Source organism: Oryzias melastigma, linkage group LG22 (assembly GCF_002922805.2).
Source record: "Oryzias melastigma strain HK-1 linkage group LG22, ASM292280v2, whole genome shotgun sequence".
In the NCBI taxonomy this organism is placed as follows: Eukaryota; Metazoa; Chordata; class Actinopteri; order Beloniformes; family Adrianichthyidae; genus Oryzias; species Oryzias melastigma.
The window spans coordinates 5476475-5499549 of record NC_050533.1 but is presented as its reverse complement, the minus strand read 5'-3'; the positions used below and the strand labels follow the sequence as shown (position 1 = coordinate 5499549).

At 37.2% G+C, this 23075-nt stretch overlaps 1 protein-coding gene across 1 annotated transcript in view; it reads left to right on the top strand.

Annotated features, from left to right (window-relative positions):
• The window catches only part of grin3ba (glutamate receptor, ionotropic, N-methyl-D-aspartate 3Ba), a 162543-nt gene that overhangs the window by 125260 nt on the left and 14208 nt on the right, over positions 1-23075 (top strand). The window contains exon 8 of the mRNA XM_024273088.2: positions 6473-6588. Coding sequence (XP_024128856.1) covers positions 6473-6588 — 116 coding nt within the window. The remainder of the gene's footprint in view (positions 1-6472; positions 6589-23075) is intronic.

Sequence of the window (23075 nt, the reverse complement as noted above, 5' to 3'; positions counted from 1 at the left end):
ATTAGCCTTAGAAACCTCAGTAGATGCCAAAATAACCAAAAAGCTAACACGGTGCTAAAATATTAGCTAAACTCAAAATTAGACAAAAAAACCTCAGTAGATGCAGAATTAACCAAAAAAGCTAGCATGTTGCTAACATAATAGCTTAACTCCTAATTAGCTTAAAAATCCTCAATATATACCAGAAAAAAAACTAGCACATTTTCTAAGATACTAGCTTAACTTACAATTAGCCTTAGAAACCTCAATAGATGCCAAAATAGCCAAAAAAGCTAACACGCGGCTATAATATTAGCTAAACTCAAGATTAGCCAAAAAAAAAAAACTTCAGTAGATGCAGAAGTAACCAAAAAGCTAGCATGTTGCTAACATAATAGCTTAACTCCTAATTAGCCTAAAAATCCTTAGTATATGCCAAAATAGCAACAAAAAAAGCTAGCACATTGCTAAGATACTACCTTAAAGTAGAATTAACCTTAAAATCCTAAGTGGATGTGAAATTAGCCAAAAAAAAAAAAACTAGCACGTAGCAAAAGTACTATTTTAACTCCTGATTAGCTTATAAATCCTCAGTATATGCCAAAATAGCCAAAAAAAAGTTAGCACATTGCTAAGATACTAGCTTGAAGTAGAATTAGCCTTAGAAACCTCAGTAGGTGCCAAAATAACCAAAAAGCTAACACAGTGCTAAAATATTAGCTAAACTCAAAATTAGACAAAAAAACCTCAGTAGATGCAGAATTAATCAAAAATGCTAGCACGTTGCTAACATAATAGCTTAACTCCTAAGTAGCTCAAAAATCCTCAGTATATGCCAAAATATCAAAAAAAAAGCTAGCACATTGCTAAGATACTAGCTTAACTTACAATTAGCCTCAGAGACCTCAGTAGATACCAAAATAGCCAAAAAAGTTAACACGCTGCTATAATATTAGCTAAGCTCAAAATTAGCCCTTTAAACCTCAGTTGAATGCTTAATAAAATCAGCTATAGGAGCATAGAGACCGTGTTGTAATTTAATACTGTTTTGTAATTTTAAAAACTACATTTCCTGAAGAATTTTAATTGCCACAAAAACGTAAATATTGCAAATTTACTAAACAAAAATGTGTGAATTTTCAGCATTTTGTAATAAACTATTTTAGTGTTAGAGCTTGTAGACTCCTGCACTAGAGGCTGCATGCAAATAGAACAATTTCCTGCATACTCTCATCTCAAATATGTTAATTTGATACTTAAAACAAATTTATGAAAAGCTAAGATTGAATTTTTACATTTATCACTTCATTTACCATCCATCTTCTAAACCCAGTGAATCCTTTCGGGGTCATAGGGTTGCTGGAGCCTATCCCAGCTACTCTTTAGCAACAGGCGGAGTACACGCTGAACAGGTCGCCACATCAAAAACTCAGTAGTGGAGGCCAAATTTGTCATTCAGAATCGTACAGGTGACAACAGAAATGATCTGTTCTGCACTCGAAGCTGCAGGTCGGGAGTCGTTAAATACTCGGTTGAACTGGTTTATCTGTCCTGAATATATTCACAACCGAGCTTCATATTTAACATGTAAAGCTCACTGAAAATGCATGCAATGTCAAAGTGTTAGCATAATCCTGCTCAACATTTGTGGGTCTCATGATGAGCGTCAGATAATTCCACACACTGTCAGTGCGTCTGAACACGTTCGTGGATTCATGAAAAATAGCTGCAAAAAAGCTGGCAGAAGTAATCTGAATGTTGCTTCACTTCAGGAATGAAGATGGAGATCAGTTGTTTTTAAATCAGTTGTTGATTCTGACTTTTTAGCTCTACTTTGGCCTTTTGTTTTCAAATAACTAAATAAATGTATTGGACTAAATCATGGAATTGAACTTAAAAAAATGTTCCCTTATAAACATTTCTTTTTTTCAAGATCAGAAATATTATTTGACAATTTATTTGAGCTCAAGTGCAGATCTGGACACCATAGACGTCATTATGTCAAATGGAAAAATCTATCCTCAGCATCACGTATTTTTGGGTATATTTCACCGCTGATGAGCCGCTGAAGCCACCTTGTACATTTGTCATCGACATAAACTGATCCCTCACTGGAGGTTTGCCCTTCTTGTAATATTTCCCTACAAAAGTGCCAAAACTCTGACTTCTACATCCAGAAAAAGATCATTCAAATTACCAGTCGTCTAAACAGGAAGTAGAAATATCATGAAAGTGAAAGCATCAAAGATGCCAGAGATGAATCCTGACGCCCCACGCTGTGACCCTCCAAACTGGCAGCGAGGCTCCAGCAGACGCCAGCAGCAGCAACAGACACTTTCTCCAACCCCGAGGCTCCCAGGGTCTGAAGTCAGAGTTTATGTGTGGAGATCGCATCATTACCCAGCAGGACTTTCCACATATTCAGTGGGGGCTAACTACGCTCCCCATCGAGACCTCGGCGGGCGTAAATGGATGTGTCTTAATTCTGTGGTTTAGTTTACATTCTGAGGATTATTTTTCAAAAGAAGGGGAAGGAAGAGGGGAGCTTTTCAAAATAAGGGAAATAAAGGGGAATACTTCAAAGTAATTGATGAAAACAATTAAATTTAAGTGTAACAAGAAATGTTAATGTGTATAATCTATTTTTTTTTTTTTGGTTTAAACTTGTTTTTGGAGCTTTTTCCTTTGTATTTTTTCATATCAGTCCGACTTGTTCACACTTTTAACCTTTAAAATAAAGTTTACGTTAAACTTTTTAAGAACAATATTTTGAAAACCAATTTATTTAAGAACCACCGAGAGGAATCCAACTGTGTGGGTGGTGTCCATGTTGGTGAGGCAAAATGATGTTTGCCCAGTGCTATGAATGTCAAAGTGAAGAAATTCAGAGATGTTCTTCTTTGATTATATTAATCAAACCTCTTCTGTGGTTTTAATTTGCTTCATTCATGACACATCTATGAAAATTTCCCGTAAAGACCACAACTTGTGTCACTTTTACCATGTATATTCACATATGATCAACTTTCATTTATATAGTGTGAGAAGGGTTAAAGGGTCAACCCCTTTTTTAAACTAAAAGCTATATTCCTTAGCTTAATTTATGCTCCAAAGCAGTGCAGAGAAAAAAAACCTTTTCCAGACAAGATGATGGTTCATCACCTCCAGTATTTGACATAAGCCGACTGTATTTCATCAAAGAAGATCTCTGAAACTTCCTGCTTTGATCACATTCTGTCATGTTTTACGTGAAGCGATGTCGACACTTTTATTAGATTTCATGTACAAAGGTAACAAAAATACACTTACCTCGATGGCACACTGTGCAAATATAGTCACAGTGGAAACTGCACATCGCCTTCTGGACAGAATCCTTCCTTTTTTTCCAGAGATGCTGCATGAGATGCTACATGTGCTGACTTAGTGATACTGGTCGGGAGATTCAAAGCGCTTGTTCAGAGAAAGAGGATGATGAAGGCGACGTTTGTTTGAGTGCAAGGCGAAGCAGAAGTCAAAGAAACAGCAGTGGGGAGAGCCGGAGTGAGGATGTAAAATACTGTGTTGGCAAAGCTGCTGACCCCAATACTGATCTCAAATCTGAGTCGAAAAAAAAAAAAAAAAATCCCAAACCTGCTCCTGATGAGACAGACTGGTGAGAGTTACACCTGCAGCAGCACAGAAATGTCAAAAGAAAGAGAAAAGAACACTAAAATAAAAATAAAAAACCCAAAATTTGAAGTTTGGCTGCAAACTCTGATGCCATTAAATCCATATGCATGCTTAAACACCGGCATTATTATTGCACGGTCGTGCATTGAATACCTTCAGACCCTCTTTAATCCCATTAGTAGTCTTTACCCTGTTCCTCATCTGCCTGTTTGACAGCTCGAGACAAGGAAAACAGGATTCCGCTCTTCTGCCAGCATAGCAAATACTTTGCAAAGATAACCTTTTGTTTAGCAGTTAGCATCCAGAATAACTAAAATCTTCATGAGTTCCATTAGACTGCTTGATTTCTTGGGCTGTTTATGTATGCAGTCCTTCAGTTGTGCTCTAGTCACAACTGCCCTTAAGGGTGGATAAAGGCTAAAAATGGGCAGACTTGTACGTGGTATGTAGTGGATTCACATGAAATTTTAAGATCTTACAACACTTGGTGAGTCCGTAGGGCAAAGATGCTTGTGTACATTTTTTTTCTATGGGCATGCTGCAGGCGACGGGTTGTAGTGCCAATTAACGTTATGAATATCATGCAAACGGCTCCGTATGTGGGAATGACCTGACCCATATTTTAAGTAGGACTTCTAGCAGCCTATACTGTATGTTTTCCTGCTCTAATCCCGTATCCATTTCCAAAGACACATTCCACATCCAACATTTCTCGTGGTGCACGCCACTGGGCTCCTTTTTAGCGTTTAAGTGACTGAACTGTAGCTGAGAGGCAGGGCAGGCCCTGGGCTCCATGGCGCCCTAGGCGAAGATCGGATTCTGGTGCCCCCCACCCCACCCGCAGACAAGCCCATCCCCCACCATTTCATAACACCACCACTACCATCCGGAACAGAAACAACCGATCTAACATGAATATGTTCCAATTAATATTTATTCATTTTTTTCTCAAATCTTAAATAATAACCACTTTGGCGAGAGCCTTAACCACTCTGTCCAGTGTTAAAGGGTAAAAAATCTGTATTGTTTTAAAATACCCCCGCAAAAAACCCATCGCCAGTTAAATTATTCTATTCAACCCAAAACTATTTTTTACTGAAATGCGGGCAAATAAATGTAAATAAACAAACAAAACTCTGTGTTGAGCCCATTTTTCCTTCTTTTTTTCCCTTAAAGATTTTCTTGAGGGCTTGTTTTGGTCTTTTTTACCCTTAAAAATTTGAAAGAACTAACAGCAGCCAACCCCTCTCCCCCACCTAGCTTAAGCAGCATCAGATAAGGAGGGGCACCGCAGAGTTATTGATTACGTCAAACTTTTGACTTATTTTATTTGTTTTTTAATTACTTTTTCCCCTCCTTGATCCGCCACCTTAACGTGGTGGAGGGGTTTGAGTGCTTGAGTGATCTCAGGAGCTATGCTTTTGCCCCTGGTAGGGTCTCCCATGGCAGACAGGTCCTGAGTGATAAGCCAGACAAAGAGCTGTTTAAAATCCCCAAAATCCCCTTTATGAGTGACAACACCAGAGATACCGCTATGTCGCCCGGATTGGCGTCACTGGGGCCCCACCCTGGAGCCAGGCCTGGGGTTGGGGCTCGGAGGCGAGCGCCTGGTGGCCGGGGCTCCCCCCACGGGCCCCGTTCGGGTCCAACCTGAAGGAGAGACGTGGGATCACTCCCCAGTGGGCCCACCACCTGTAGGGGAGCTCTAAAGGGGCCGGTGCATTGTAGTTTGGGTGGCAGTCGAAGGCAGTCTGGGCATCTTTGCTTAGACTGCTGCCCCCGCGACCCAGTCCCGGATGAAGCGGAGGAAGATGGATGGCATTTATACATAAAAGGAGTTGTGTCAAACCAAAAAATAAATAAAAAAATAAACGAAAATATATCATAATCACTGGGATTTGGTGCCCTCTCCAGCACATGGCCCCCCAGACAGCCGCCTATGGTGTCCATGCCCTAGTCCCCCCCCTAACCTCTAACTACTAAAAAACTATATAGTGTGGGACTATCTAGTGCCCTGGATTTTAAAGGTCATTTGGACACGATGCTCACTACTTTTCTTTTGTTTTTCACAAAGTGAAAATCGAATAAATACGAACATTTTAAAATGTTTATTTATGACTCCACTGTGTTCTGATGGTGAAAATGTGAATGGTTTATTCAAATATTACATTTAAACATGTTTTTTTTGGAGACGCTCAAAATACCGGACCGTACCGCTTGGTGGAAACAAGCCTATATTGTCTTGGACTCTATCCCTTCATTGCTCCTGGTGGTTATAAATTGGTGCCAACGTAAGGCAGCAGAGCCTCCATCAGTGTATGAATGTGTGCATTGGTGAATGGGACAGTGACTTCAAGGAAGGTAGAAAAGCGCTCCAAGTATTTACCGTTTTACCATACGGTCCTTGAAGAGACGCAGGGATCGGGCCTTTTGTGCTCGTGCATGTGAGACATTCTCATCCAAACCAGCTTGCTGGTCTTTGACCCAGTGTGTCGTGCTCTCTGGAACCTATCTGCTGCCCGTCGTGGTCAGCAGCAGTCTATAATTAGGGTTCAATTAGGGTCAATTGGATCGATACTCCTGGAGCAGCGTACCTTTCTGCAGAGAGTATAATGTCTTATCAGTCTGCCACAGCGGCTGTTGGTTTAGCTAATGATGTGTGTTTACATAGCGTGCTCTACTCCAGGTAATCTCCTCCGGGTTAAATGACAGAGACACGAAGAACTGCATTCAGGAAAAGATCATCTGATTGGTGCTCTCGGGTTATTGCTTCTCTGACTCTGTTTCTCTTGTCTCCTGATGTGTGTCTGTGTTGGTGGTGAAGGACAGATCCTCCTGCGCTGGATGCATTCATCATGGACAAAGCCCTGTTGGACTTTGAGGTCTCCATCGATGCCGACTGCAAACTGCTCACCGTGGGGAAGCCTTTTGCCATTGAAGGTGCGCACACGCTCTAATGACTTCTTGTTGATCTTTGCCTGGAGGTGCTCTGTTAAATTAGCCCTAAACATTTTAGATTTTGTGTTGTCGTCTCAGTTTATTGTAGAAGTTTGTGTTTTGATGAAAGATTTTTCCCTTTATGTGGGTTTTTTACGCTTTAAATGGAAGCTAAAACACATTTAGGTCTTCATGTGTGAGAAATCTATTTGTTCCCGCAACATTAGAGACATCATCTCCAACATGACTAATGAGAAAAACAACAAAGTGGCTTAAACAACAGCTTTTATCTCAACAACTCAAGTGAAATAATGAGAAAGAAAATGAACCGATTTAAACAAAAAAAGTGTTATACACAACAAGCTTAAGTGTCAAAGTCAAGGCCCGGGGGATCTCATCGGATCTGGTCCACCAGATCATTTTATTTTGTTTTTATTAATGTTATCTTGCGCTTATTTTTAACTTGTATAATTTTTAAAAAATATGTTTTTATTGAGAGTAAAATATCGAAAGTTATTTAAGGTTTAATTTGATTTTTTCTGGAATCATATTCCTGCATTTTATTTATTCATAATTATGTAAAAAAGTTACAGTTTAAAAGTTTTAAAAATTGACATTCTGCTAGCTTTTTGGACTATTTTGGCATTTACTAAAATTTTTAGGCTATTTTGGAGTTTACCTAATGTTTCAGCTACATGCTAGCTGTGTTTTTTTAGGCTGTTTTGGAATTAGACTAATATTTACACACTAGCTGTTTTGGCTAATTTAGGCTTTTTTCCAGTTTTTTAGGCTATTTTGAAGTTTAGCTATTTTTTTCAGCTACATGTTAGCTGTTTTGGCTAACCTAAGTCTTTTTTTTTTTTTTGTTTTTTAGGATAATTTTAAAATTTGCTAATAATTTCACTGGCTATCAACTTAGGTGTTTTAAGCTATCAATTTCAGCATATTCAGCTATGAGCTTCAACGTTTTCAGCTATCAGCTTCAGTGTTTTTAGCTATCAATTTCAGCATATTCAGCTATGAGCTTCAACATTTTCAGCTATCAGCTTCAGTGTTTTTAGCTATCAATTTCAGCATATTCAGCTATCAGCTTTAATGTTTTCAGCTTTCAGTTTCAACGTTTTCAGCTATCATCTTTGGCATTTTCAGCTATCAGCTTTGGCGTTTTCAGCTATCAGCTTCAATGTTTTCAGCTATCAGCTTCAGTGTTTTTAGCTATCAGCTTTGGCGTTTTTAGCTATCAATTTCCGCATCTTCAGCTTTCAGCTTCAGTGTTTCTAGCCATCAATTTCAGCATATTCAGCTATGAGCTTCAATGTTTTCAGTTATCAGCTTTGGTGTTTTTAGCTATAAATTTCAGCATCTTCAGCAGGCAAATTTAGCTTTCAGCATTCACACTAGCATTATCACAGGTAATGCTATATATCTACTTCATAATTATGTTAAAATTTAAGTTTTTAAAGTTTTAAAAATGCCGTTTTAGAGTGTTCAATAAATGTTTATCTTGTCCGGCCCGTGACCTAATGTGTGTTTTGGATTTTGGCTCCTTGTGCGATTGAGTTTGACACCCTGATGTAGAGTAATAATATCAAGAGAGTCATATGTCAAGTCAACAAAAGGGAGAACCACAAAAATCTAAAAGCTGCTCTCTGAGAACTTATGTGATGTTACACTTAAATATCAAACACTGCGAAGACAGGCAAACGAGAAGGCCGTCTGAGTTTGTAATTAATAAATCAATCATTGAATATCTGCTAAATAAGAGCAGCCTAATTAAAAATGAAAGACGTGAAGTTCTAAGCTTTACAGTGGACAGCTGAGGTTCTGAATCTGTAGTGGAGCTGGGAGGATTAGCTCTTTTCATCATGGTGCTACAAGCAGCCGCTAGCTGTGAAATCATCATCTGAGTTCTCCAGGAATCCATCCCTGCTGCAACATCCTTTTAAGAACCTTTCTGTGAACATGCACCTACAGTTTAAAGCAAAGACAGATGACAAGGATGGAGGCAGCAGTAGAATCTCGTCGTTTCGGGTAACCAAAGTGATTCTTCTTCACAGATTACTGTGAGGGGAACAACTGCCTTCGATTACATCATATTTGAGTTCTCAACAGTCAAAAGTGCCGCTTTGCATTTAACCTTGTGTTGGGATGTATCCAATTGTCCCCAAACTGACAAAAAACAATCGGTTGACTTCAAATTTAAACAAAAGTTGTTTATTATAAATAGGGAAATGACACAAGACTTGATGTCAAACCTTCTTAGCTGCACATAGTTTTACCCTATAGTTGGATCAAAGTAACACACGCTCTTTGAACTACTGTTTTTCACTGGATCGTATTAGATCAGCATTATTCATACCTTTATTTAGAACAGGAGATCAGAATGAAGAAAACTGATACAAACACGAATATTGAGATAGAAAGAGATGATGTTTGTCACTTTGAACTTTTTTTTTTTTTTGGTCAACCTTCCGGTTAAGCTCAGCAGTAACATTAAAACATAGATATCACTGCTGTTCTGGATCATTTAACAGCAAATCCTGAAAATGTTCCCCAAAGTTTTTCCATCTTCCAAGTTCTGCAGCACTTTACAATCTAAAGGATTGCATATTGGTGTAAATAAAAAAGTAAAAAAAAAGTAAGTAAAAAGTTTTTTTTTTTTTTAATGTTGCTGCAGAATCAGCTGGATCACTACAGAGAAGTTCTGCACAGACTCCATTTCTCCGCATTAGAATCTGCTTTAATTAAATTCATTTTATCAACTGTTAAAGAGTTACCTTAACCAATAAGAATGTAAACAGTTGAGCTAAAGTTCTGGTGTTAATACAAATGTGATTTTATACACCTGTGGCCAGGACAACTGATTAGAACCCCTGATTCTGATCATTTAGAGGGGTGAGCCAATACTTCTGGTGACATAATGTACATTTATAAAGATCAAGTATTCGTACTTGAATTTTTGGGAGCAGATTGCGAGAAACTGAGTACTCGGATACTCGCAAAATACTAGCAAAATGCACTATAATGGTGCAAAACCACTTTTTCGCCCCAGAATCAAGTGAATAATGTTGATTGTAAAGTGTTACATATCAAAGCAAAACTACAATGTCCCTGACGTGTAAATTAAATCATCAAATCACTTAATGCAAAAATATATGAAAAATCACTACAATTTAAAAAAGAAAAAAAAAATTATAAATAGATAACGTAACAAAAAGTTTTGTAAAAAGGGGTGGGGGCACACAAGAATTTTTCTTCTACTCACTCCTTTTCAAGCACATTGTTTACTTTACTTGTATTTTTTAATTCTTATATTTGTATTTTAAATTCTTATGTTTATTTTCATTTTGTGTTTGAAACAAAAAAACAATAAAAAAACATGATAAAAAACACTAGAAACATAGACTAAATTGCAGAAACTAATTAAGCAACAATTAAAAAAATTAATTAATTAATTAAATTAAAGTTTCAGAAAACGAGTATTTCCAGAAATCAAAACAAAATGTTAAAAAAAAAAATGAAACAAAAGAAGAAACTGGAGAACGTTGCTGATTGGATGATGACGTTTGTCCGTTATTTCAACAAGTTATTTGGCATGAAGCGACACTGGATGTCATCAACCAATCAGCAATATCCCATAGTACCTACCTTTTCCAATTTTGTCTTTTATTTTATTTTCTAACATTTTTTTAAAATGACTAAAATACATACGTTTTTTTTTGTTTGTTTGTTTTACTCTGCCGTGTTTAATATGTTTTAGCGTAGAGTGACTTGTTGATGTGATTTGGACCTCAGGGCCACCGTAGCTTTCCTCCTCTTCCTCACTTCAGAATCCACTAAAATTACACTAATTACATTAATGGTTGAAGAGTTATGCTAATTCCTAGAACATTGGAGCTAAAAATCTTTTTGTTAAATTTATGAACAAATGCAAACGGTCCACACATAAGACATAAACCCGAAAAACACGGATTCTGAGTACGGCTGTGCGCCATCACACATACATTCAGTTCCAGCGCTGCAGTTGTCTGCATGATTGACAGCATAAGAAGTGTGTGATGCCACAGGGTTTTCAGTGATTTATTATTAATAACACAACTCTCCATAAGAAAACTTTGGACTTAATGATCAAAGATTGGAATAAGTGTAAAACCGAAAACAAACAAATCAACTGCCAGTCAAAAAAAACAGTTAATGAGCCACACAGGGGGTTATTGTATGCAAGTTCCTTAACATTGATGCATGAGGGTGTATCTGTGAATGACTTTTTTTATTTTTTCTGCTGCTTTTGTTTTCTTCTTGGATTTCTAACAGGAAGGGAATTCTTGTTCAATCATCACGCGCACCGTTGCATCCACGATTTCCAGCTCACATGTTAGTCAAATCCATTTACGCAGCTCTGCCTCCTCATCCGTGCCGACATTTCCCAAAACGATTCCACTTAAGACAAAGTAGAATGTCCAGAATATTCACATATTCTGAGGTTTATGGGAAAAGTTCACAGATGTGGTGTTCTGCACTGGAACCAATTTCAGGACGTTCCTTTTTTTTAATTCATTTGTTTATTTACACACATAAAAAAGACATAAAAATACGAGCAAAATAAAAATACAAAAAGTAAAATCATGTGAAGGCGAGTTACAGAAACCCATCTGAGTTTATTCAAGATGGTAACAAACCTCTGTCGAAAAATAAAATAAAATACAGTAAGTAAACAAATAGAGAACTAGACTGAAGAATCTAAAGCGATAAACAGAACAACTCTAACAGAACAATTCCTAATCAAATTGGTTTTATGAAAATTAATTTAGTACACACAAACACACACACATATATATATATATATATTATGAAATCAAATCCCATTTTTATACCTTGAGATCAAAATCTTATTTTTCTGTTATTTTTATTGAATCTTGTTATCAAGAGCTCAAATTCATATATTAATTTGTTGCCACGGTAACAGAAAGAAGAATTCATGGCTAAACGACCGAATACCTTTTGTAAACGTACAATTGTTTTCTGATGAGTAGGACAAGTACTCGCCCAAAAAATATTGCAATAAGAGAGATATGGATGAATTAGGATCTATTACAATAATAAAATAAATTAAAAATCGAAGTAATCTTTTATTCTTCTAATGCAAACTCAATCGCACAAGGAGTCAAAGTCCAAAACACGCCTTAGGCCGCCAGCCGAACAGTTTAAACATTTTTAAACATTCTAAAATTACATTTTTAAAACTTTAAAACCATAATTTTTGAAAATAAAAGCTGAATTTGGCCGCTGAAGATGCTAGTGCTGATGGCTGAAAACTGATAGCTGAAGTTAATAGCTGAAAACGCTGAAGCTGATAGCCTGCTAAAATAATAACTAAATGCCAAATTAGCCTAAAAAACTTAAAAAAAAAAAGCTTAGGTTAATCAAAACAGCTAGCCTGTAGCTGAAAAAAATACATAAACTTCAAAATATCTGAAAAGTCTAAATTAGTCAAAACAGCTAGACTGTAGCTGAAATATTAGCTGAATTCCAAAATAGCCTAATTTTTTTTTAAAAAACCCAAAATTAGCCAAAGCAGCTAGCACGTAGCTGAAATAGTAGCTAATGCCAATTTTGAAACTTTAAAACTAACTTTTTAACATCATTATGAATAATTCAAAGGCAGGAATATTTTTCCAGAATAAATCAACTTAAACCTTAAATAACTCTCAATGTTTTACCCCCCATAAAATATATTTTGTCAAAATTATACAAGTTAGAAATAAGCACAAGATAACATCGGGCCGTTAATAACAACAAAATAAAATGATCTGGAGGGCCGGATCCGGCCCCAGGGCCATGACTTTGACACACGCGTTTTAATGAATCTTTTTCATCTTGATGTAAAGCTTGGATACATTTCCAATAAAGTCTTGGACATGGTAGTTCATCATTTTACATTTTACAGCCTCGTATGATTGAAGCAGAAATTGTTCTCACTGTAGCAGCAACAGGAGCAGTTGTACACACAAGTCCAGCCGTGAATTATATCACTTATAGAAATAAAAGCTGCTGACGGCGTGCCTGAACAGACTAGGTCTTTGCTCTGGTTCTTTCTGCTTATGAATAGTATTTCTTCCACTTTGATGAAAAGAAGCTCCCATTACTATTCTGGTAGTATTCTAATGACGTGCACATGTAGGTCTATGAAGGTCAGAGTGATGGGAAATTTCTGCTGGCATGACAAATTCCTTGGATATATCAAACCTTTTAAACTTGATTCGGCTTAGTCACGACAGGATTTCTGCAGGGAAAGAGAAAGCGTGCACGCTTATGCTTTCTGTGCATGCATATTACAGTACGAGGGCGTGCTCAAGTGGGTATTCGTGTCAATCGTTTCTCCTTGTATCACTGAGACAAGCGAGTGCTTGTAGTAGGAGTTGCCACATGGGGCCAAAAGCTAACTTTGAAGCTCCTTCTGTGTCTGTCAAAGTGTAGCCTCGGAAAGACCCCACATTTCTGCCTGGCTGTACATCCTCGGCGCTCTGGAGATTATGCTCCGCTCTCTCCGCTGCATGAGACGGAATGAGCTGATGCACCGCTCGTGATTGTGCAGATGGGAGAGCGGGTCTCATTGATATGTAGAGTGGGCCAGTCTGATGAGTACTTGAGTTATACTTGATGTGAAAAGCAGACAAAGCATCCACAGCGGCATTAGAGGCTGCTTCCCTTTACCGTACGTGCAAGGAAGAGTAGAAAAGAAAAAAGGAAGGGCAGGAAATGACCCAAGCGGGAAACGGAAAGGACGGCGAGGGGAAAAAAGGTTGGAAAAAAGAACAACAAAGGTAATAAAAATGATGGGGGCTGAGGGAGGTGGGAGTTCAGCATAAGGAGATAGAGGGCTTTCATTTGCCCACTGCCAGTTTGTGCCTTTCTGCACGGCGAGTGATAAAAGAGCCAGCCAACAGAGTCCCCTAATCAAGACAAACCTTCACCCCAAGCCAATGGGCTGAGGAGTGGAGGGGGAGAAGTGCTACGTGGTCCATGTGGAGCAACATTTATAGAGCAGTTTGTGGTCCAGAGATACTGAGCTTGAACAATGTGGGATCGCTGCAGGCGAGGCGCTCCGCTGAAATCTTCTGGCTGCTTAACTGGAGAGAGATGCGGAGGTGTAGCTGCGCGTCCGTTTTCACTGAGTGCCGCTGGGAGATGTTTACGACAGCCCAGACACACCCCATTAATAATATTGCCAGTGAACACGGAGCTCTGGCTGCCGGCTCGCATGTGTTTGCGGGGTGGAGGTGATTGTGAATATACCCCCGTGTGCATAGGTTCAGTCAAGCAGGACGGAGCGTGTCTGAAGATGAAAAGGAGGATGGCAGAAGACTTTGTTGCCGGGCCGAGTGTTGTTGGTCGGGCAGCTCGGGTCTGACAGCAGCGACATGCAGCCACTTTTGTTTTCTCATGCCTCTCTGCTTCTGGGGGAAATTCCAGGAGAAAAGAGGAAAATAACAGAAGTACTGATGGTCTGGAGCTCGAAATGGCGTGTAGACATGCTACAAAAAGGTTATTAACACAACAAAGTAGTATTTCATTTGTCGGTTGACCCCGATATAAGTATTATTCAACTGCATTTCTAGTAAAATACATAAACTCCTCTTTAAAAGTCCCACTTCAAAGGTATCTATAATTAGCCAAGTTATTACATTTTTTAATCTAGTATAAATTATAAAAACACGCATTTCTTTTTAAACACCTACTCAGACAAAAATCCAGTTTTTGGTGGTTTTTTATGTTCTTGGGGCATTTTTCTCCTGATGGAGCACAATATCAAGAAAATTAGGTTCAAAATTACATTTCTGAGTATTTATTTATGTAAATGGATGTGACTGCTAGAAAAAACTTAATTACACTGCAAATTCTCTGCTCGCCTTTTGCCCAAGAACGTGTTTCTGAGCTTAACCGCGTGACCACGTGTGGGAGCAGCTACCAGCTAATGTTTTTAGCCTGATCGCTACATGGAGTGGAATGTATGGAAAACACAGATGATGTTGAGAGATCACGTTTATTTATTATGAAGAGTTCTACAAAACATTGTAAACGGCATGTTTGGGTACATGAGATCATTCAAAGATTCTGCCGGAATCTTGAGCTTCACTTCCGCTCTGGGGGCTGTCTAAGTGACAGCCACTTCCACAGTGTTTCTGTGTCTCTGTGACCCAGTCTGCAGGCTCACTGTCCTGCTTTAACCCACGAGGGAAAAATAAAAACGAAGATAAAATTATGGAACGTTTTTATTATCGTCTTGATTAAATTAAGAAAAATATCACAGAGTTCAGGAAGACCCGAGCAGGCAGCCCTCCCATCCCGTCTACCAGCGTAGCAACCAAGTGAGCTGCCGCAGGTGCGTCAGGCAAATACGCTCGCATTGGATTAGTCTCGCTAGTTTTACTTTGAAAACAGGAGGCTCTACTTTAGCTCATAAATTAAAATCCAATATTATTATGTATTTTATAATAATCAATATTTTATTACATGATAATTTACTATACTCTACTTCATTTATAAAGATGGTGAATCAGCGATTTGGACGTTGCGATTATTGATACTCAAATTTTCTGGAGCAGATCGCAAAAATCCGAATGCTTAAATACTTGTTACAACCCATTTCCACAGCGTGGTTTATCTCTTATTTTTTGTAATCTCATATGTTCATTTTCGTGGACTTTCCTCGAGTAATAGAAGGTTTGTTGTGTTAGCATTAATGATATATTTTGCATAATAATTGATAAAATTAGGTTATAAACGATAGACGCGAAATGTCACGATAGACATTTTTCTACAGTTAAGTCGTATCAAAGACTGTAAAAATGGAACCCAGTGCCCCCCAAGGGCAAACCACCAAATGGTTCCCGAGTACGGCTGTGTCTGCAGCTCACCCCTCCCCCGCAGGGTATGGGTCAAATATAGAGAACACATTTCACACTACCAGGTTTGCAACAAGTAAAGAGACTTTAACTTAACTTTAAAGAATTAAAGTCGTTGAAACAACTTCAGATTTGTCTCCAAAACTACCTTTTGTGGATACATTTAAGAGTCCGACTTGAAATGTGTTAAGTCTGACTGAGATCCAATGATTTCTAAGCTTTGAAATTAAAGGTTGGTGTTTCTTATCATAAATAAATATATTTTAATTGTGTTCTGACTTTGTGATAAAATTAAAGTGTAGGGACGGATCCATCATTGTAATGAAAAGTAACAAAAACATTCAATAAATTTCTTACTTTCAGTTTTATGTGTATAAATATGTTCTTTTTAGGGGAAAAATAATTTGCTTAAGAATTAATAAAAACAAGATTTTACTCTTTAAGTCGTTTTACGGAAGAATCTGTCAGCAAAATAAATGCAGCAAATATGAAAAGATTTTTTTTTTACATTTACATTCAATTTACATCAAAGTCTGTTGAAACTCCAACCGACTGAATGAAATAAAGTACTTTAAAGTCCAGCGGGGATACAAGATCTTCTGTAGTGGAAGTCTGAAGCGCTCTTCCTTTTCTGATGTTTACTTCTTGCCATCTGTTCTGTCTGGTTTGAAGACGGCGAATCTCAAATGAAACATGAAAGTCAGTCTTTCATAGTTCATGTAAAGCAGTCGGCAGCAGCGCGGGAAGCGCCGACTGCTTCCTGTGCGGCCGCAGATGGACGTGCTGACCTCTGACTGCGGTGGGAAGATGCTTTAATATTCACGTGTGTTCCAACAGAGCCGCTTTGAAAGGATGTGAGGTCGATTGATGTTTTTACCTGGGGTCCGTGTGACGTTTTCGTGGTGAGAAAATTATGTGGTTTGAAGGAAAAAAAAAACCTAAAAATTCACACATACATTTGTGACAACAACTTCTATGAAGTTGCAGCTTCTTTCAAGAATAAGGGGACACACCTGTGTCCATCTGAGACCATTAGAGTGCTACGTTTGAGTGGAAATATATTTCTATTTCAGGGTAAGCACTAAAGAAAAAAATATTTTTCAATAACTTCCTGCTGGAAGGATTCTGAAATTATGAAGAAAAATAAATCTCCCAGTACTAGAGTTTAGACTTTTGTTCCCATGTCTGTGTACACTGGAGCAAAGAAGATACCAGTACCAGTTCATAAAAAAAAAAAATAAAAAAAAACAACTTTTTGTTTTGCTTTGCCTATAATCTAATTCTGAAGGGTGTTTTATTTTGAAAAACTGCTGGATTCTCCACACCCGACTCATTCTTCATACTTCTCAAAAATCCATCAGCTACTTTCTTAAAGTCCCAAATTCAAACCCTCAAGCTAGCAAAGTTAAAAAAAGAAACAATATACAGCATTTTGAAAGTTTCTTCTGTTAGAAAAGAGCCAGTTTGAAAACAGGAAAAGACTTTGACTTCAAAATAAAAGAAAACCGCATTTAAAAGACAAAACCTAGGAGGACTCCAAATTTGGAGTCTATTCTCACGAGATTGTTCCGCTCCAACTATATACATATTTATTTAATAAAAATAAAAAAAATCCTTCTCATTGGTCTTTTCATTATGATTACGCAGTTTTTAGTTAAAATCAAAAAGTTTTTGTCCTTTTTAAGACACATTTTCTGCAGGAGCTCATTAGAAATTTGCCTCTGGGTTGTGGGTGGGACTTTTGGTGCGGAACTACCCATATACTGACATCCCAGCATGCCCTTGTTTACACTCTCTCCCGTTAGCTTACAGCTCCTCACATCTCCAAGCTAACATTAGCGTAGCAAAAAAAAAAAGAAAAATATTAGAGCTATCTAGCCGTACAATTTTGAGCCAGATGGCAGTTTGAACGAGGAAAACAAAACCGTTTATGGATCTATTTGTCTACAAGTGGAGGATATAAAATTATAAAATTAAAAAAAATGTAATTATAAAAATTTGAATAAAGAAATACTCAGAAATTCAGTTTAAATGGTAACCAAACACTAAATCAACTTTTTTTTGTTGCTTTTTGCCTCATTTTTGACAATTTAAAATAAACTTGTTCAATTCCTAAAGTTATTGCCTAAAACTGTCTGTGTGCTGCCCCCTACAGGTTGAAATGAGACATTACAGTTTAATTTTGTTATTGGTCAACTGGTGTAAGTCCCACGTCATTTCAGAAGTTCATTGAGACAGTAATAGAAAGACCCTTTAGCTAGCTCAAGCTAACCTCACTGTCACTGTCAATCACAGATCCAGACTACACCTCCCCCGCTCGACCTGCCTCCCCTAGCCCCGCCCCTTTTTTGCATTTTTCTACTCTGAGTTGAGAGTGGAGTCAGCCTCTATCTGTCCTGTTTGGTTACCCTTTATCCTAAATGAGAGAAATCCAATAAAAATATGTTAAAAACAAACAAAAAAACTATTTTCATTGGGTGTCAATAAAGTTTCTCAAAACTTGGATTTATGTTATAGTATATTTAGCAAGACTTTTTTTTAATTTTTGTATTTATCCGTCACACCAAAAGTCGAATGAAGCTGTAGTTGTCGTTAATTATGTGGCCTCCACTTTGACAGTTATGGGCTGCTAACTAGGGCTGCCATGATTACTCGACTAATCGACGACTAATCGATTTGTCAATGACTAATTTATTAGTCGATTAGTCGTTACTTTATATTTTATGGAGTCAGAGTGTAGTAAAGTTAAAAGCTATAATGGTATTATGCTAGTTTTTTGGACTATTTTAGTATTTATTAAAGTTATTTTAGAGTTTAGCCAATATTTCAGCTACATGCTAGCTACTTTGGCTAATTTAGGATTTTTTTTTCTTTGTTTTTTAGGCTATTTTGGAGTTTAGCTAATATTTCAACTGCATGCTAGTTATTTTGGCTAATTCAAGATTGAAGTTTTTTGGGCTAATTTTTTGTTTAGCTAATATTTCAGCTACATGCTAGCTATTGTGGCTAATTTAGGATTTTTTTTTTTTTTTCAGACTAATTTGATGTTTTACTAATATTTTATCTGACTATCAGCTTCAGCGTTTTTAGCTACCAATTTCAGCATCTTCAGCTGCCAAAATCAGCTTACAGCCTTCACTCTAGCATTATCGCAAGTAATGCTATATATCTATATATCTTTAGTTAGTTTAAAGATAATGATGGTTAAGATGTGTGCTGTAAATCCCGTTTTATGCATGACCCGATTAATCGACTAATCGTAAAAAATAATCGGTGATTAGTCAACTATTAAAATAATCGTTTGTGGCAGCACTACTACTATCACATTTGAATGTTTTCCACACTAAATCTGGAGCACAAATAAAGTTTAAAGCAGCTCCAGATATTCTACGGTAGATGGAGATGAACTTTACCCTAAAAAAAAAAAGAAATTGGACGCACACTTACATGCCAAAACACTGTCGGACACTTAACGGGTCCATTGGCTGAAAAAGGTTAGTCTGAAAAACTATTTTCTGCCAAATTTCCAGTGAACATGAGCAGCCAAGTTAAGGCTACAGGAGCAGCCAGGCTGGTGTTGGTGGTTAGAGTCCAACCCAGCAGGCTGTGAGGGAAGTTTACCGACACACATTTCAGTTCATTTCAAAGCTGTGAAAAGGAAGGAAGTTGGATTCACTGTCCAAAAATAGCAGTGCGCTGCAGGTGTTCTGCTGTTTTTTAAGCAACAGTGATAATTCTGGGTATCCGGCGTATAATTATATGGCGCCTCCATGGTAAAAACGGTTTCAACAGCTGTCTGTCCTAACTCGTTCTAACGTTCGCAGTGGAGTAAATGATTTAGAGAGGGAAGACGAGGACCATCCTTGGGCTCCAAATCCTCCAGATCGCAGTGGGAACGGAGGGATGTGTTGGAAAAAACAAATCCTTTTTTTGGAACAGGCTAAATAACAGTTGGTTGGCTGTTTGTTTACATATTATGGGGGAAGATTCTGCTGTCAATCAAAAATGACCAAAACAAGTTATTTGAATATTTCTTTGACTCTTAAGAAATAATTAGTAAATCTGTCTCTTTTTTTGGTTCAGTTGTTATAAACCGAAGTGATTTTGAAAACACAACTGTCTCTGTGTGGGAATTTGAGTGACGGCTTTGGGATTTGAAGCTTGTGATGGAGTGCGAAAGTGTCTGGGAGAAAGAATCAAAACAAATGACAAGTGGCGGCCCACTCTTATTTCTCTGTTTGACTGAGCACTCTAAAGAAACGGGGATGGAGATAGGCCGATGACGGAGGAATGCTGTCTGACGGGTGGAAGTGAAAAAAGGAAGAGGAGGAAGAAGTACAGAGACAAAGCAGCAAGAAGAACTGAAAGACAAATAGAAGAATGGAGTGAAGCAGAAAATGAACAAAAGTGAAGGGATGACGGAGATAAGGAAGGGATTAGCAGAGGACAAGCCCAGCAGCAATGGTGGGAGAGAAGTGACCTGAGGGAGGGAGAGAGGATGATTGTCGTGATGGGAGAAGGAAAGGTAAAGAAAGGAGGAATTGTGCGGAGAGAGACGACAGGACAGAGGCAAAGGGAGGGAGGAGGAGACAGTTTTTGTCATGTAGGAAGCAGAGTGTGACAGATACGTGAACCTCGCTTTTCTCTGTTGCTGTCCACAACCCCCATCAGACTCACACACCTTGACAGGCCCGTAACACACACACACACACACACACATGTGAACACACTAACAAACAGTTGCTAAGCCTCAGATGAGCACACATGCATGAAAAACAGGACACATAAAAGGAAGAATTTGGGTTAAATATTATTCAGATGTGTACAGCAAAAGCATGCCCCCTAGAAATACATCAAAAAATTCTTCAAATAAGTAAAAAAATTCTGCTAATATGGTAAGAAAACCCATCTTACCAAGGAATTAGGGATAACCGATATCGATATATTTGCATAATTTGAATTTATCGGTATTGGAACGATACTAAAAAAAATCACAGATATTGTTCTACTGTTTCTAACTACACTTTATTTTTGACAATAGATCCGTGCCACTGGGAACCTTTTTCTAATATTCCATACATTTTTCAGATATATTCTCAAAGTTTTACAGTTACACTTTTTCCATTGAGATCCTGTGTTTTTCTTATAAAGACACGAGGGATGTTTGGTCCACACAAATTACACTTCTAAGTTAACACTTCATAAATTAATAATAAAAAGGTGAAAATATTTTCTCTCTGGCCTGTTTTTGTTCATATTGTCATATAAAATTAACTAGTTAAACATTGGAATTATTGTGATTAATCACAATCCAAAGTGTGATCAATTATTTATATCAATTGGCAGCATTCATTAAAAATAAATATTGGAAATGTACAATTTTGTGTATGATTTAATATTGTGATTATTTACAGATAATAATTAGTTGCCATATATTGTAACCAAAAAAAAAAAAAAACATTACGATTAATCGCAATTAATTTTCCCCCAGGTTTGCAATTAATTAGCTAACTTTATTTTTTATTGTTTTCCAGCCCTAAAAGAAACAAAAAGCAAATCTAAACTTGATGGTATTGTAGACGCTTAGATATCGGTATCGGCAAATATCGTCTATCAGCCACGATTACAGGGGAAATATCAGTTATCGTATCGGCCAGAAAAAATTATATTGGCTTATTTTGACCAAGAATTCTTATTTTAAGAAAAAGAAAATCGAAACTAGATGGTATTATAGACATTAAATATCGATATTGGAAAGTATCGTCTATCAGCCAGTTATCGGATCAGCCAGAAAATAATATCAGCCCATCCCTACCAAGATTTCTTATTTTAAGAAAAACTAAAGACATGTTTTCTTAAACTAATATTATTTTCCTATTGAACATACCGGTATTTTCTAATAAAATATTTTTTCTTGCATGTCAGTAAACAAGACTTTTTTTTTTTACTTTTTCAATTCAGTTTCTGCATTGTGGGCAGCTTTATTTTCGCAAAAAGAAAAATCTTTAAATATTAAAGCACCATCCTAGAATTCAAAGCAGTAAATGTTAAAATAATGTATTTTAATTGCAGTTTTAATGATGACTTTAATTTATGTTATTTTCTGGCTCTTTCTGGTCTCATTACACCACAGCGCGGTGCATTAATTCATGCATACTAGAATTTTTGGCCCTTTTAATCACCTGCAGGGATATTTTCTCACTTTTTTCTGTGTTTGAGTCTCCCTTGATTACACAAACTTGGTCCTTTTGTGAGATTTGTTGGAGCTCATCCAGGTTGGATTTCAGGTCACTTCAGTCATGCTCCGCTGGCTTCAGATCCAAATCCAGCCGGACCACTTGAGGAGCTCCACACTTTATTTTCAACTGTTTATGCTAAAAAAGCAAAAAAGAAGAAGAATCTCAATGCACCGCTGGTTTTCCTCTATAAATCTCTATAATTATGAGTCTGTATACATGTGCACTGGCCTGAATTTGCCCACAAATGCCTGCAAACACTCTCCTAGTCAGTCATTTTCACACAAAAAGTTAATTTTTACCTTTGGAATTCTGAATAATTGACAGAAATTCTCTAACTTTAGAATAAAGTTAGCAAGTGTGTTAAATGGGATTTAAAAAGAACACCAGCTTAGCTTCGGTTCTTTTCATATCACAGTGGGGGTGTCTGGATTTTAATAAGATGCAGAAAAAAAGATTAAAATAAATAAAAGAAAACTTGTTCCAACAGCAGATTTACAGAGAGAGTAAAACAAAATAGCAGCGGGTGATAAAATCTGTGTGTAAATTTGAGGTTACACTGACAGAAAGATAAATCCGTAGAGAACAAAACCAAGGTGTGCCTATGCAAAAGAGACGAAATGACAGGATTCTGGGATTTTTGCAAACAGAACCCCCGCTGAACCCGAAGCAGAGTCTACAAAGTAAACAGGAAGTTTAGTAGATAATAACAAACAATAAAACTTTTAAAAATGAGACGCACACAGCTATAACTAAGCCACAGCTTCACAAAAGCAAAATAAAAGATTAAAAAATGCGTCCCATATACCCAGAATAATGTCTATCCCAGAGGTCGGCAACCTTTGACAATAAAAGAGCAATTTGTGCTTGTTTTCTACTAATCAAAACCTAAGAAGAAACCATATAGTCCTACTTTAGCATTTAGGAAATGTGGATTTGCATTCATGGCCATCTTTTTTTTTTTTTTTTTTTTTTTAAATAAATTAATTATGTCTATTTTTTAACACAAACAAAAGCAAAAATATATTTAAAAAAAACTAGCATTTCTCAAAATGGGATTTTTTAAAAAAGTTTTTACCTTTAGTTAGAGGCCAAATTAGTGAAAAAGCTAGCTTGTTGCCTAATTGCTAGCTGAACTCCAAATTAGCATAAAATTCTTGAGTAAATTAAATCAGCCAAAAATGTTAGCATGTTGCTAAAATAAAAGCTAAACTCTAAATTAGCCCCAAAACACAAGTAGATAACAAATTAGCCAAAGATTTTAGCAGTGGCGGGCCGTGCATTTCACACCTAGGCCTTCAGTAGTGCTCCATCTGAATCAACCCAACCCTCAATAACTATTTTATGG